The 16,061-nt window shown below is 42.4% G+C and overlaps 1 protein-coding gene across 1 annotated transcript in view; it reads right to left on the bottom strand.

Moving 5' to 3' along the window:
• LOC125439304 (desmoglein-2-like) overlaps nucleotides 1–13,547 on the bottom strand; it is a 33,754-nt gene extending 20,207 nt beyond the window's left edge. The window contains exons 1-2 of the mRNA XM_048508349.1: nucleotides 13,410–13,547; nucleotides 2,042–2,077 (exon numbers count right to left, since the gene is read on the bottom strand). Of these exons, the coding sequence (XP_048364306.1) occupies nucleotides 2,042–2,077; nucleotides 13,410–13,454 (81 nt within the window). The 5' untranslated portion in view covers nucleotides 13,455–13,547. The remainder of the gene's footprint in view (nucleotides 1–2,041; nucleotides 2,078–13,409) is intronic.
• Nucleotides 13,548–16,061: the final 2,514 nt, after the last annotated feature.

The following is a 16,061-nucleotide window of genomic DNA, read 5'->3' as shown; positions in this document are numbered from 1 at the left end:
AAAGAAGGGGAGCAGCAGGATGCCTGTGGAGATGAGGAGAGTGCTCCCTATCTCTATAAGCATCCCCCTTGCTTGCAAAGCTGGATCCCTGCTTTACAAAGGGGGGGGGGGGTCAGCAGGGTGCCTATTGTCTCTGCACAGCTGCTTTCACAACAGCACCCCCGCCTCTCTGGAAAGTGCCTGCATGAAGGCAGCAGCGTTCCCTATAGCAGAACCCTTTTCAAGTTGTTGGGAAGTGCAGCTCTTGGCCCTCCCAGATGGCCACTTTTTCTTGTTCATCATGAGGAACACGCTGCTCAATCATATAGTAAGATAAACATAGTAAAACAAGAAATGCATTTTAAACAATGTGCATGTGCACACAAAGGAAACAAGGGTTAAGAGAAAAGGAAATAAATTTGTTAGGATTTCAGGGATGGATGACAGTTACCAGTCTTGAAGGGTCATCCAGAGAAAGCAGCACTAAAGAGGAAAACCACCAGTGTTTTCAGGAGCAAAGGAAAGAGCCCACATAGAAGTGGGAGTGTGCGTGTGGATCCAGAACACACACACTATGAGTGGCCAAAGGACCAATTTATATACCCCCAAATGGGTCTGAGGTGGTATTAGGTAAGCTGGCAGGAAAGGAAGAGACAAAAGTATTGATTGCTTTTCCAGGGTTCAAACAAAAAGATAGGAGAGGCTTGATGTTTGGGCTATTCTCCTGAATAATGATTGATTGCTTGGATGGGTGCAGACAGGATAAGTACCGTATATACTCACATACAAGTTGAATTTTTCAGTACATTTTTTTGTGCTGAAAAAGCCCCCCTCGACTTATACGCGAATCAGGTGTATTTAAAAAAAATATTTTAGGGTTTTTACTTTGTCAGCCGCCAGGGGGCGCAGTTTTTAGGCTAGCAGCACCAAAATTTCAGGGATTTTTCAAGAGACCCTCCTGATGATACCACCCAGGTTTGGTAAATTTTGGTTCAGGGGGTCCAAAGTTATGGACCCCCAAAGGGGGTGCCCCTATCCCCCATTGTTTCCAATGGGAAGTAATAGTAGATGGGGCTACATTTTGAGGGTCCATAACTTTGGACCCCTTGAACCAAACTTCACCAAACCTGGGTGGTATCATCAGGAGGGTCTCCTAAAGATACTCTGAAATGTTGGTACTGCTAACATAAACATTCCTCCCCTGACCAAAAAAAATCCAGTTTTGAAGCTGATTTTTAACTCGTGGTGTTTCTTACCTTTGGTTGCTGCTGGTTGAGCTAAGGTTTTTGTCCTTTTAAAGTTATTGTTGAGACCATATTGTTTTTGTTGACCCTCTTTTCCACTTACAGAGCTATTTTATTGTTTTTCTTTGAAATAAATATTCAAAAACATTTAACCTATTGATGTAATGTTATGTAATGTTATGTTATGTAATGTTATTGGTATCTATTTTTATTTTTGAAATTTACCAGTAGCTGCTGCATTTCCCACCCTCGACTTATACGTGAGTCAATAGGTTTTCCCAGTTTTTTGTGGTAAAATTAGGTGCCTTGACTTATATGCGGGTCGACTTATACACAAGTATATATGGTAATGGTCTGTTTGAAGCACTGCTTAAATCACTTTAGGGTGACACAGTGGGGGTTAGCCCCTATTGTCCAGCCAGGCACACCTTAGGGCTAGGGGAAAAGTTCAGCAGTCATTTCAGACTTGACACTCAAGATGGATGCCCAAACTCTCTGAAAGGCATCCATTTTAGGTAGAGCAATATCTTGCTCTTATGTCAGTTTTTTGTCCCTGTGTCTCCAATGGAACCCCTTAATGTGAGGAGAGGTTTGACTGCTTACGTGTTAACAAGTGGGTGGTATACATTTCAGAAATACTGAGACTAACTATTACACAGTTCTATAGAAGATTACATGAGTTTTCTCAGTACAGAGAACTTGCAGGCCAGCTAGTAGCCTAGCTTCCTTGCCCAATCACTACCAGAGAATTATATGATCTCTCTGGTCATCCTTGCACCTTTTATTGACATTTTTACATGATGATTTCAGTCTCCTACCTCTACATGAAGTCCATTTCCAAAAATTATGCAGCTCTGCAAGAAAAAAATGAAAATATTTTTTAAATATGCAAATAGGAAAACTGTGCAAATCTACATAGCAGAAATGGAAATCAGTGGGCAGGATTCATCAATAAGACCCTTACTGGCAATAATAGTGGGTTGGATCCAGCCAGTTTATTCACTCACAGTGTACTCCAAGTTCTCCTAGTAGCTGGGGATGATGCCACTGCCACACCATCACCTCCAGTGGGCTCTCAGGTGGCACCAGGGGGCAGCTAAACCAAAAAATAACCCAGCTGCCTGGAAACCCTCCCTAAGCCCTGGGTTCCATGTTCCTGGCCATAAAGCCTGGGTGGAAGACAATTATTGTCAGTTCCAGTCCCGGGAACACACCTCATCCCCTCCCGTGGTGCCAGTCTCTGATAGTGTTTCTCCGACAGTGTTCCTTTGCAGTGGCTACTTCCTGGTTTCACTGCCACAGAGCAGAGGGGTGCCTAGCCGCTGGCACCTTTTCCCTTTCAGCCAGCAGGGGTGCCTCTTATGCCAGTGGAGGGACAAACAGACCAGCTTCCATCGACCTGTTAATCCCCCACCCCACCCCCACCCTGGGCTGTCAGTTTCACCAAATTCCTGTTCTTACTAAAGCTTGTTTTACATGGCCATTGACCATGCTGGTCTCATGACTTCTAGCATAGCTTTTTGTGTCAAACAGGACCTCATGGCAGAAAAGTTGGCTGGATCCTACCCAGTAAGTGCTTTTCCTCCTTTCATTCACCCAATAATGTTCCAAATCCAGTTTAGATTTTAACAGAGTACTGAAACAAGATGCTCCACTGGCTTCTTATCAGTATGAATAAATTATCTCTGAAGCATCAGTCTTTGAATTCAAACTGAAGCGGCATGATAAATAAATACAGGGCTGCTTCTCGATGGCATTTCCTCCTTCCCCTCTGCTACTGCTTACAGTGTGCCCTGACATCAGGCTGAACAGTCTGGAGCCAGTTTTGTGGAATGGGAGCAACCGCTCTGTGAAATGCTATCAGGACATCATGATGTCAGGAGAGATGGGGGGGGGGCGGCTCTGGGTTGCCAGCTCTGGGTTGTGAAATTCCTGGATAACAGGGATGGCCCCAGGGTAAGACGGGTTTGGGGAAGGTAGGTCCTCAGTGGAGAATGATGCCATTGAGTGCAGCCTCTTTTCTCCAGGGGAAGTGATCTCTGTCATCTGGAGACAAACTGTAATTCTAGCTGGTTCTGGTGTGTTTTCCGGGCTGTGTGGCCGTGGTCTGGTGGATTTTGTTCTTAACGTTTTGCCTGCATCTGTGGCTGGCATCTTCAGAGGTGTATCACAGACGGAAGTCTTGTTACACACTGTCCAGAAAGAAGTGAAAATGTGAATCACTCCCTGGACTGATAAGCCCCACCCGCAATACAATACCATCAACCACATCTTTGCATAACAAGTTCCACCCAAACACTTACTGATTGGTTCCCCACCCTGGGACATGGACAATATATACCCCCAAACGTTTCCTTCTCTCTGGACATAGTGTGTAACAGACTTCCCTCTGTGATACACCTCTGAAGATGCCAGCCACAGATGCAGGCGAAACGTTAGGAACAAGATCCACCAGACCACGGCTACGCAACCCGGAAAACCCACCAGAACCAGTTGAATCCAGCCGTGAAAGCCTTCAACAATACATTGTAATTCTAGCGGCTCCCCAGGTTCCCTTTGGAAATTGGCAACTCTACAAATAGCACAGAATGTCTATTTGGTAAACATCAAAAATACAGCAATGTTGTGCTACTGAGAATTACAGTCTAAATTCATTAATTGAGTTTTCAATTAATTTTAATTAAAACTCAAATTCATTAATTGAGTTTTCACCATTTTTATAGGTTTTTTTCTGACTGGTGTGGGATTTCCAGGCTATGTGGCTGTGGTCTGATACTTTGGCCAAACAGCCCCGAAAACCCACAATAGTCAGTTGATTCAAGTCATGAAAGCCTTTGACAATACTTTTTAAAAAAGCTTGAGAACTGTTGCATGAGGCTCATTTTAAGCAGCTAAATGTTATGTGCAGCTTTCAATGCTTTTATTGTAGTGTGGTTTATGAAGTTTTACTTTGTCAACCAGTTTTTTTAGAGAGCTAGAGCAGTTGCCCTACAGAAGTAGCAAGGAAATTTTCTAAACAAATAAAGTGAGAGTTGAATTGTGAGCCTATATTCATTCATTCATCTTTACTTCACTCACAAACAAAAGAGACCCTCATGGCAACTTAAAGAGAGATGTGCAGCATGGTCTTAAACAGGTTTGCTCATTATTAAGCCCCACTGACAGCCCCAACTGGGGGAGGCAAACCGGCTTGAAAGAGCAGTGTGGCATTGCACCATTGCGTTTGCCCTCCCCAGGGCACTTTCCCCAGCAGAGGAGGCAGATGCATCAGCAGCCACCTGCCCTCAGACCTGCTGCCACAAAATCCAGATGTTCACACCACAGCAGGGCTGAGCTGGTGTCCCAACTGGACGCCAGTCTTGGAGTGGGGAAGGGGTGTTCCCAGGAGCCAACACTAGTTTAGGGCCAGGAGCCTGTTTGGTGGTCCTGTAAGTCCTATGGTGGGCTTTCTGGAGGTGGTGGTGAGGGTTGCATTTTTTGCTCCCCATGCCACTAGAAAGCCATCTTGGAGGAAGTGGAGTAGCGCTACAGAAGCACTGTATCCTGATGCCGAGAGCTACGGATGAGGTTACGAGTCAGTGGTGCTTACTCCATAAAAAGTGTATTTAGGGATGCAGCCTTACAGAAACATGGGCAAGAGCCTATTTCATCAGCTGCATGCTTCTTAATGGAACTAGGGTTTTAAATATGCCATGCAAATATAAACTGCCAAATAAGAAGGCTTGTATGTACTTTTAAAATATTTTCAGTTGTTGGTAGTTATGATTTGAATTTATGGTTTTCTCATGAAAATGCACATGCCCCTCTGGAACTGTAAATACTGTTCTAAGAAAATAGACAGTATATACAATAAGTATTTCTGAGGGCGTCTCCCAGTCCTTAGTACAAAAATCAGTATGTCTGTCATGACATTGTTTTTCAAGTCCCAGCAAGTTTCAAAGATGCATGTCTAGCCCAGGAGAGGTTTCTGTTCCAGGGTGGATTTCTTTGTTCTGGATGAGACATACGTTTCTTTGTCTCATGCCAAATTCTACCCTGCCCTGGCATTACAAATAATTCTGTCATATTCTCCAGCACAGTTCAACCTGATTCATGCCTTTTCTCAGACCTGTGCAGGTACAGACTAGGAAAAAGATAGTAAAGAAACTTTGGATCAATATGAAGGTGCTTTATCTAAAATCCCTTGCATATTTTGCATTCATTCCTATCAGTAGCAAAATTACAAGGGGGTGGGGGGATTGCACCAGGTGCACATCTAGGGGGCCAGGAAAATTGCCCCTCCCTCCTGTGGCCCCCTGCACCCCCCTACTTCTTAGTTCAGCCTGAAAAAGTTCAGCCTGGGAAATGGCCTGAAAAGGGCCCTGGTGGGAACTACACTACCCAGGAGACCTTGAGAGCCCCAAGGTCTCGGAAAACATAGAGTCCGCCCCGGCACAGTTTGGCCCAGATACGCCTTCGATTCCTATACAGGTATTTCTGTTACGATAAGCTATGACTGACTTTATCTGGGATTTGAATCTGAAGAACAAGAAAGTTATATCACATTGAACTATTACACAACTCAACAATTCAGTTATAATACAGTAAGCAAATTACTTCAGCATGCAGCTGCTTCCCTAGCTTGACTGAGGCATTAATGTGAAGCAATTTGCAGTCTGCTCTACTTACTGTTCAAGCAGTAATAGTTTGATCCTTTCCTATTTAGAGGAATGTGATAACCACTGATGATTGTATTCGGGACAATATTTTTTTCTGTCATCAAGCTTAAAAAAATCACATTGAATTACTCAGGATTGTATTATACCCGATCAGTAATGCCCGCTCTAGTCCTCGTTATAAGTGTCACTCTGCTAAATTAAGTAAATCTGGGTTTGAGTCATGATTGATGACCTCATGAAGCCACTTTCTATGCTGAGAGACTGCAACAACTCATATAAAGGTAGATAAGTTTTGGTTCAATCCAAAAGATTCTATGGAATTTAAATGATTAATTTATTGAATTGCAGGTGGTGTGAGAAGTTTGCATTTTTCCCACTTACATTGTGGGGCACAGTCACCGCCAAAATGTTTGAAAGCACATAGGAATCTTTTGGTTCTGATGTTTGGCCATTCATTCTGAGTTTTGTTTATAATATATCTCACACTAATTTAGTGAGGGCGGAAGTACTTTATATTTGTTTCATATATACAGTTCACTAGAAAGCCCAGCACCTGTTTTTCTGTACCTCCCCACAGTGTTTGTGATTACTGTTCAAGGTTTTTAGCAGTTAGAAATAGGCAGTCCCTGGATAAAACCCTCTGTCAAAGATAATTTGGAGGTTTGAAGTACAGTATCATCAATATACTGATGACACCCAGCACTGTCTTTCTTTGCTTAGACCATAAGGTACTGCTGTAGCTATGCTAAGTCAAGGCCTGGGTGTAGTTATATGGCTAAGAGTAAAATCAAACTACATAAAACAACTAATAGACAATGCAATGGGAATAGGCTTACAGAATCAGAGAACAATGCTAACAACAAATGAAGACAACATGAATTACAAGGTATAAAACAAGGCTGTAAAAGTTGGTGATACCAACAATAATCACAGCAATGATTACAATTCTATTCCATTATAAAGGTCCCCACCTGAACTGTTCCATTCTAATACATTCCTTTTAAAAATATCTCCTGAACATTTCTGGTTTGCACATTCTATGGAAGGCTTTTGAAGGGTAGCCTCTTTAGGAGGCTTTGTTTGGATGAAAAAAACTGGTTGCAGCGAAGAGTAGCGGGAGAGGCAGCACTGCAAGTATGCAGATCCAAGGTCATCAAGGGCTTTGTAGATGATAACCAGAACCTGAAATTGAACTCAGTAACTGATTGGCAATCAAAGCAGTATCTGCAGAATGGGTATGACATGCATGTCCCACCTAGCACCTGACACTAAGCAGGCTGCAGCATTCTGCATCAACTGGAGTTTCTTAAAGTTGTCTTTAAGAACAGGCCCTTACAGAGTGCATCACAATAGTCTAGTTTCAAGGTAATCATAGCATGGATCCATGTGGCCAGATCAGCCGAGTCAAGGTAGAGGGCCATCTTCTGGGTTAAATGAAACTAATAGAATACCTTTTTTTTTTGCTGCTGCTGCTGCAGCAGCATTAACTTGCTTCTCCAGTAATAGTGCTGGGTCCACTATAACCCCATTGCTGTTAACTAAGTAATTGAGAATCAGTGTTCCTCAAGACCACAGCCTTTTCAACCAGCCTTATATCCATGTTGCCAAGATTCATCTTCAACTTGTTCTCCCCTGTTTACCACTGAACCACAGCAGTAAGTACTGGATCAGGATCTCCATAGCACTATCAGTCAATCTGGCTAAAGTAATATGGATGACAGCCTACCCCAAATGTATGAATGATTTCTCTTAAGGACTTTACAGAAGAGATTGACAAGAACAGGGGGTAAAGATGAGCCAGTGTCACACCTCTCTCCAAGTGCCAATCCAGAGACAGGATCTATGGCAATGAAACCTGCAGGGAGGCAACATCTCAGCAAAAGAGGGCAGGTGAGGTGAGACGGAGTCTTTTTTATTGTTCAGAATCACAATCTGCTAATCCCAACTGCTATTTCAATTGTGTCCAGAACCTTCAGATTTTTCAAAATTTATTATTCAGTCAACATTTGATATGCGTATGAAAGGAATGTCTACAACCACTATTTTTAGTAGCATTAGTGTTTTCTTCTTTGGCTACTGGCTATCTCAAAATTATTCCAAGAAAGATTCCTATACTCTTTTTTTTTTAAGTCTAAATCATACCTCCGGTTCAAGTTATTTTCACCCATTCAATACAGGCCATGGAAGAAAGCTTTATTTTATTGCATATATATGTTGACTGGAGAATATAGCTTTTAGGTCATTAATCCTAGTCATAAATATTTGGAAATAAATTCTACTGAAATCAATTAGCCTTATTTCCAAGTAAAGATAGTTAACATCAGAGTTAGTGTTCCACAATTTTTCCTACTTTCCCCCTAAATCCAATGGTTGGCTGCTGCTCAGTAGAAAATGAGCAGGCAGGGAGAGGTGATTTCGCCCCCCCCCTTCTAAATTTTTTCAGTTTAAGATCACTTTCCTTAAGTTGTTTTCAGTCTCAGCATGATGCGGAGACATATTATTATTCTACTTGCAACCTTTCCAAACAGGTATGCAAAGCTGAGTTTCTGTTTTCATTAAACATGCATAAAGAGCTTGGCAGAATTAAACAGACTTTGCTCATCAAACGTCCTAATGATTTTGGAGACATTACAAACATTTGAATGTGCTTCACTGATTCAACATGAAGACCCCAAAACACACATATTATTTGATGAAAACTTTTATTTTCAAGGATTCAGGAACAATTTTTTAAAATGGATTCTCTGAGTGCACTTCAACTGGACCCAGCAGGTCCCAATCTGACCTACTTACAGGAGGCTTCTAGATGAAGGCTTTTTATGATCTGTAGGGCTTTTGTGGGCTTGACAGACACTTGAAAACATAGGCATACTTTTGTGGGCATCCCTATACTGCTACTAGTTTAGGTATATGACCAGGATCACTACTGTGTGCTTGCTGAAAGTAACAATGTCTAGTATGCAAAGGAACTGAGAAGACCCAGCAGGGACGGGCAAGTAGTCAGCTAGACAGGGATGTAAGGTCAGAGACCCTTCTGTCCTTTTGTGTCCCCTTTTGTCTGTCCTTAGATTGTCACCTCTTGTCTGTCCTTAGATTTCCTCCTTCTTCTTGGATGTCACTTCTCTTTCTCCCAAACCTTAATCAGTTAGATAGCTTGAGGCTGTGTCTCATCTTTCCTATCGGAAATGTAATTACCTAATAAACATTTAACTTTATCTTTAATCAGCGAATCTGCCCCTTCTATGTATAATTAGAACTCTGCCAACAGTGCATAGGCTCTGAGGGTTGATCCAGCAATGTTCTACTTCCAAAATCAGTTTTCAGTGACTTATGTTAAATTTTAAAAAACAACCTAAACTCCAGAGCAGAGCGTTTGTTAACACTCTACATAAGTAGAAGTGGTAATGGTTATTTCCAGAGCAACTTGCTGATTGATCTGTGCTTACTTGTTAATCAGGTTCTTCGTAGTTTGTGGTTTAGATCTTCTGTACCCTGTGAGTTTGTGATGACTCAGTGGACAAGACATCTCAGAGATCTGATGTCTGAACATGTGGCCCTTGAAGCAAATTTTTATATAGCCAGAATAGTCCAACTTCAAACTGAAGGATAGTAAGTATACATGCACAGAAATCAAAACCTGAGAGAAGAGGGAGTTTATACAAGGATGAAGTCATTCCAGTGTAGAACAATAGGATTAATTCCTCAAAATGCTACCTCAACAAGAGCAGTTGCTGAGGCAATTTCAGCACCATGATCACGGAACAAATTAAGTGAAGAACTGCTGTACGTGTTCAGTTTGTCCCTGGAATAACCACCAGAAGTACCTCATTCAAAGCAGATTTATATTTCGATGGCAATATTTTAGTGTTAAATCCAATACAGTATCATGTGGAAAATGAGTAGTACTTCCAAGCATCCTAGGAAATCCTAACATTGTGTTGATAGCTCTTGAGCAAGAAGTAGTTTAGGAGAAATTGCTTGGCCTGTCCACATAAAATACTGCATTATTTTTATTCACTGTAAAAACCCTGTGGTGGCCATTGTCAGGTTGCCACTGATGCAAATGGAAACTAATTGGACTACAAGAACAAAATTGTTTCTACTGGAATATAATATGCAATTGGGGGAATACCAGTAAACAAGCAAAATGTGTGTATAATTCAGTCTCATGTATTCTCAGTCAGGAGCTGGCCAGTAACAGCCTTCATACAGTTATCTCTTTTCTTTCATTCTCTGCAGTGCGCATGGACAAGCATGAAACAGAATATCCCACCCACAAACACACTAGATTGTCTTAAACAGCATGATATTCTGGGTAAGTCACCCTAGAACAGCCAAGATAAATCCCAATTTCTGTTTCAAAATGCAGAAGGTTTGTTGCTGTGATCTCTTGCCTCCAACAAAATGCTACAAACTCCAACACGCCAAGCGTTTCTTTAGTACATCATGAACTGAAGGGTTACAACTAGGAGTTTAAAAATTGCTCTAATATTTAATACACTGATTCCACTTCCTTGCTTGGTGATTCGGTAGGGCATAGATCAGTCGTGGAAGAGACATATATCATCTCACGACATCTGAGTTCTGGAACCATTTGAAGAAGCACCACCAGGCTGTACTTCCTTCAGGGGAAGAGAGAGGCTGGTGAGGTGGCCAGGAGGCCATCAGCCAGGGATGAGATGAGTGTCTCCTGGAGCCACCCTGAAAGTTGCATGCCTCTACCTTGAAACATGTACACCCTGCTTACACATACCCAGAAATGTCACATTAGCTGCAATGGAGCCAGGTCAGTTCAAAGGGAGAATCTGGGGAAGTTTCTTGGGGTGCCTGTCAGGGGCACATTTTCTAAGCTAGTGGGACCAAAATTTCGGGGTATCTTTAGGAGACTCTCTTGATGATACCACCCAGGTTTGGTGATGTTTGGTTCAGGAGATACAATTTTATGGACCCTCAAAGGTCCATAAAATCACAGCACAGACCCATTTCCTATTCGCTCCCACTGGAAACAATGAGGGATGAGGGCACCCGTTTTGATTTCAGAAAAGGCCTGAGGATGGGTCTTGGGCTGTTTTCTCCACTCTTGGGAGATGGTATAACAAATAACTGTGGAAAAATGTTAGCAAATTTGTTTATTACAGTCAAGAAGAAGAGTTTGGATTTCTCTCTCGCCTTTCTCTCATGTAAGGAGACTCATTGTGGCTTACAAACTTCTTTTCCTTGAGGTGTGTTAACTGACTCATGCTGGAAAATAGAGCAAAACTACTTCATGAATTCACACAGGGAGTCAAGACTCCTAAGGCATGTGAATTCCTGGTCACAAAGGTCTGAAAAGATTACAGGTGAGATGCCATTTTAGTGATGTTTCCCTTTAGTAATCAAAAGACTATACTAGCTTATAATACACATTTTTACAAGGGCAGCATTAAAAAAGTGGCACTCTGCCTATCTAAAAATGTGGCTGTCTGTCAGAGTTCTGACACTTTAGCCTAGAATAAGCACTTCTTAAACACATGTCTGCAGGGCCTCATATATACACAGTCATATTTCTGAGCATGGGCTTTGTTATGTTCTGTACTTCAAGATTCTAGCTGTTTCTTGTCTGTGATGTTTAAAAATCAGTTTTAGAGTAGGAAATCATTCCAGACTAAACATAGTAATGGGACAGGTGTGAGAGACTGGCAGCAACAGCATATATGGCCAGAAATACTCTCCACTTTATTAGTACTTTGTATGTTCGAATGATCAGCTATGAAACAGTTAACATTTTCCACGGAAAAGTGGGGGGGGGGGTCAAATCAAATGACAATGGCTGCCATACCAAATTTCTAAAATGTGGCAAGGAAATCCAAGCATGATGGAACTTGCACCTGTCTGTGATTCTAAACAGTTTTCTCATAAACTGATTTACGCCAAGAAAGGCCTTGTGTGCAGCTTTGTCAAGTAGCAGGCTGTCAAATTATAACCTCAGGTGGTATAGTAAATGATGAATATTAGGGCACTGATCCAGGAAATAAATCTATGTAGAACTGATGGGAAAGAAGTATTTTATTTCCTTTGGAAAGCCACAAAGGAGCAGAGGGATTAATAACCCATTTGAACTTCCAATATATATGCTGATTCTGATTCCTATTAGTTTATTACAAAAAAAAATAAGAACATTGGGGCTATTACTCTCATATGGAAAAACTAAAATTATTCCTACAAGAAAAAAAAATCAAACTTTCTTGGACATCATAAGCAAAGAAAAAAGTGACCACTACTTGCTTTTTCAACCAACCAACAACAAATTCACAAAAGCTTTTTATGTGTTAAAAGTCTACCAACCCACACCTTCCTAATAATAGTCATTTATGGAAGGAACTCACTTCTGATAATAGGAAGGAGAAAAAGTACCACCCCCTTTTCTCATTTACAGAAGAGCTAGATTCGAATTTAGCAGCACCTTACAGTGCAACAAGATTCTCAGGGAATAGTTTTCCCCAGAGGAAGGCCCCTTCCGCACACGCAAAATAATGTGTTTTCAAACCACTTTCACAACTGTTTGCAAGTGGATTTTGCCATTCCGCACAGCTTCAAAGAGCACTGAAAGCAGTTTGAAAGTGCATTATTCTGCATGTGCGGAATGAGCCGAAGAGAGCTATGGCTCTCAAAAGCTTATACCCAGAAAATCTTGATCGTTTCTGAGGAGCTACTGGGCTCAAATCTAACTCTTCTGCTGCAGACCGACAGGACTAACCTTCTGAAACCGGTTTACAAAAGGTTCCCTCACTTGATCACCTATAAGTCACTCTTTAGAGGTGACCAGGCAGCAGGCTGTTTGTAACCTTGTTTTACAAATCAGAAAAAGCCAGAAAGGACTCATCATAGTAGCAGGAATTTGTAAATTAGTTTAAAAACAACAACCCAGAGCACAACCCAATTCTAACAAATTAATCCTGTTGCCACGATCTTTTAAAATCAAGGAACGGTTTCGTATTTAGATAAAAACCCGATGCTCCGAAGATCTCCCGCGAGGTTTCCGGTGTAGGATTTTTTTTCTTTTGGCTACAACTGACTTCCCAGTTTCCAACACATCTGGAGAGAAACTCCCAGTTTCCCCAAACCACAACTTTCCGGGGCGCTTTAGCACCATGCCAGCGTTCACCTTTATCCCTCCGTATAGGTAATTTCAGGCACGAAGCCATGAACTTTATCGCTGCAAGCGCTCGCCCAAGTTATAATGACTGAATGTAGGGTGTGGCGAGGACACACAGTTCCAGCAAGCCCCTGGGGTGCAACAATTCTTCATTCAACAGCGCAGAATGCACTCCGCAAAAACACAGAATCAAACTGCAGGAAAGTTCAGATCTCCATGGCTCAGAGAATATTTTCTTTTTCTTTCGCGCCCCTCTCTGGGCAGCTCAAACGAAATCTCTTTAGAGGCGCCTCAAAATCAACAGGATCGTTTCTCTGGGGCTGACTAGCTGCAAGTGAGCTTTTCAAACACCAGCCATCCCCCCCCCCCCCAAAAAAAAAAAAAAAACCTTACCAAAACGAGCAAGATCCCAAGTCCTGCAGCCAGAGGCCAAGCCATGGCGAAGGTTCAGCTTCCCGGTATCCTCCTCGGCTTCAAGCGTTGCTTTCTCCTACCGACTGACCGCGCCTGCCCTTTTCCCTTTGCCGCTAATAAAATGGGGCCGCCTAGCCGGGTGAGGGAGAAGCCGGAGGGGCGGAGAGCGTCGCGCTGGGAGGGTTCACCTGGTGGGTGCGGGAGCCACGCCCGCCTTGTGCGTCAGGCCTCGGGAGGGGGCGACTCTTTCGCTCTTTGCCCTCTGCCGTGGAAGTGAGTCGTCGTCCCGCTTTGGGGCACAATAGCTCCCGCTACTTACCTGCTTCCGTGAGGCAGCGCCGTAATCCGAGCCCTGCAGCGAAGCCAAACAAGTTCTTCATGCAAATCAGGATGGCTGCATTTCCCCCTCCTCGGACAGTCATTCGAGAGGCATGGGATTGGGAAGGTTCGACCTCATCGTCAAGGAATATATAAAAACCCAGGATTAATATAATCACATTGAAACTCTGCAAACCAACAATTATTCGCTTGCTTTCCACCTCTGTTGCTTGACCCTCGTACGCTGCTGCTGAGTATGGAGGAGAAAACTTTTTGGAAAATCTATCTGAATTAGTGGGAAGCCTAGGATTGCATAGGATTGCCAAGGAAAGTTCCTGGAGATTAGTGGGTGTTGCTGGGAGATGGCAGAATTTGAGGAAGGAAAGAAGCTCAGACATAGATCCTGCTCCTTTGTGGTGCCATTTTCTCCAGGGAACTAATTCCAGTACTTGTAATTGCAGAATTCCAGGTTCCTCTTGGAGGATTGTAACCCTAGCTAGGCTTGCCAACTCCATCTTGGAAAATTCCTGGAGATATTTTGGAATAGTGCCTGAGAAAGGAACTCTGAGGGTGTGATGTCATTGAGCCTGCCTTCTGAAGCTGCTATTTTGCCTGGAGGAATTTATCTTTTCTGGGAATTGGTTGTAATTCAAGGACAACCTTTTGCCCCACCTGAAAGTTGGGAATCCTGAACAGGGGTGCCCTATTCAAAGCAGGTTTTGTGCGCCATGTGCTTCCAAGTGGAATGCCTAGTGGAGTTTCTATCACTTTGTATTACTAAAAACTGAAGAATAGGAAACTGGAGATTACTAACCATTACACCCTAAATCCTGTGTTTCTGGACTCTGGAGATTGTTCTCTGTAGTGTGACACTGAAAGATATATGGTCCAAAGCCTGGATATTGGGCGATGTGGTCTAAAGGAGAGTGACCCTAAAAACTCCAGGGGTTTGCACTGCAAACAGAAGAACAAAAATTGGAGGCTGCTGAATCCCAAAATAATCATATAATTCACCACCTGGTTCTAGATGTTATGTTTTGCAATGAGACGTGCCCTGATGCTTTGTCCCAAGCTAGGTTTTTGTACAAAGGGATTTTGGGCTTGTTTTTTTTTGGGGGGGGGAGGGGGGTGCAAAAGCCTCCAGTTGCCTATTCTTTAGTTCTTAGCAATGTAAACCTATAAGATTCCTGCGAGCACCCTACTCTGGAGCATTTTGTTCAAAATCCCGGGTTTGGATGGGATACCAGTGTATGGCAGGATGTCAGCATTAAAAAAAAATTCTTTAAAAAAGAATTACTGATACTGTTCTCTCATCAATAACTAATATACAGACCAGAATCCCACACAAATGCTTCCACCTCAGCTCCCACATTTATAAATGTTGAAATGACTGTCCAGCTGACTCATAACTAATCAACTGTTGGGTGGTAGGGGGCGGGAGATACCATAATGCAGAAACTGTAGTATAAAGGATACAGTGTTGAAATTGGATCAGATATACTTGAATGTGAATTTCCCCAGGCCTTGAAGTTTATTAGGTGTACTTTGGGCTGCTCCCCTTCTCTCAGCCTCATCTACTTTACAAAACAGTTTTGAGAGTGAAATAGGATAATCTCATGTATTATGAGAAGAGCTCTTTAAAGGTACAATGGTATACAAAAGTGGTGAATAATATACAATGGGGAAAGGTGAGAATCAAACAGAGTAAGGGAAGCAGGCAGAAGCTAAAGAGATAAATCTGAGTAAGAGACAAAGAAGAAAATTTGGGAGGGGTAGGGAGGTATCTCATCCTCTGTACGCCATTCTTTTATACACTGCCAGGTTTATTGTGTTGTTAACCTCAGCAGGATTCCATTCTAAACCCATTAACCTTTAACAGATTTAGAAGGGTGTAATTCTGCAGAGGATGGCTCAAAAAGCCAGATGTCATAGTCTGGAGAGTCTTTTGCTTTTCCTGTCACTATCGTTAGATATTGAAACAAGCCTTTTTCACATTTAATGAGTCCTTTGTGGAATGTTCCTTGGATGAGGGGATAATTGACTCAAAAGTGGAATTACGTGTTCTCTCTACAACAATATGTTACCCAACCTGCAACTGCCAAATGGACTCCAGTTTATAATCAGGGTGAGCCTGGATGGGAGAAAAAGTGCGGAAACCCTTCTGGATTGCTGTTCTTTTCTGTAAATTCACTCCTCAAACTGCTTTTCCTCCTGCAGGGCTTACTACAGATTTTGGAATTCAACCTGGAACAAATCATGGAAAACTACCAGGAGAAAGAGTATTTTGAAAGTGTCATAGACCTCAGGAACCAA

The sequence above is a fragment of the Sphaerodactylus townsendi genome, linkage group LG09, assembly GCF_021028975.2.
Source record: "Sphaerodactylus townsendi isolate TG3544 linkage group LG09, MPM_Stown_v2.3, whole genome shotgun sequence".
NCBI classification, from domain to species: Eukaryota; Metazoa; Chordata; class Lepidosauria; order Squamata; family Sphaerodactylidae; genus Sphaerodactylus; species Sphaerodactylus townsendi.
This window is presented reverse-complemented; position numbering and strand designations above follow the sequence as displayed.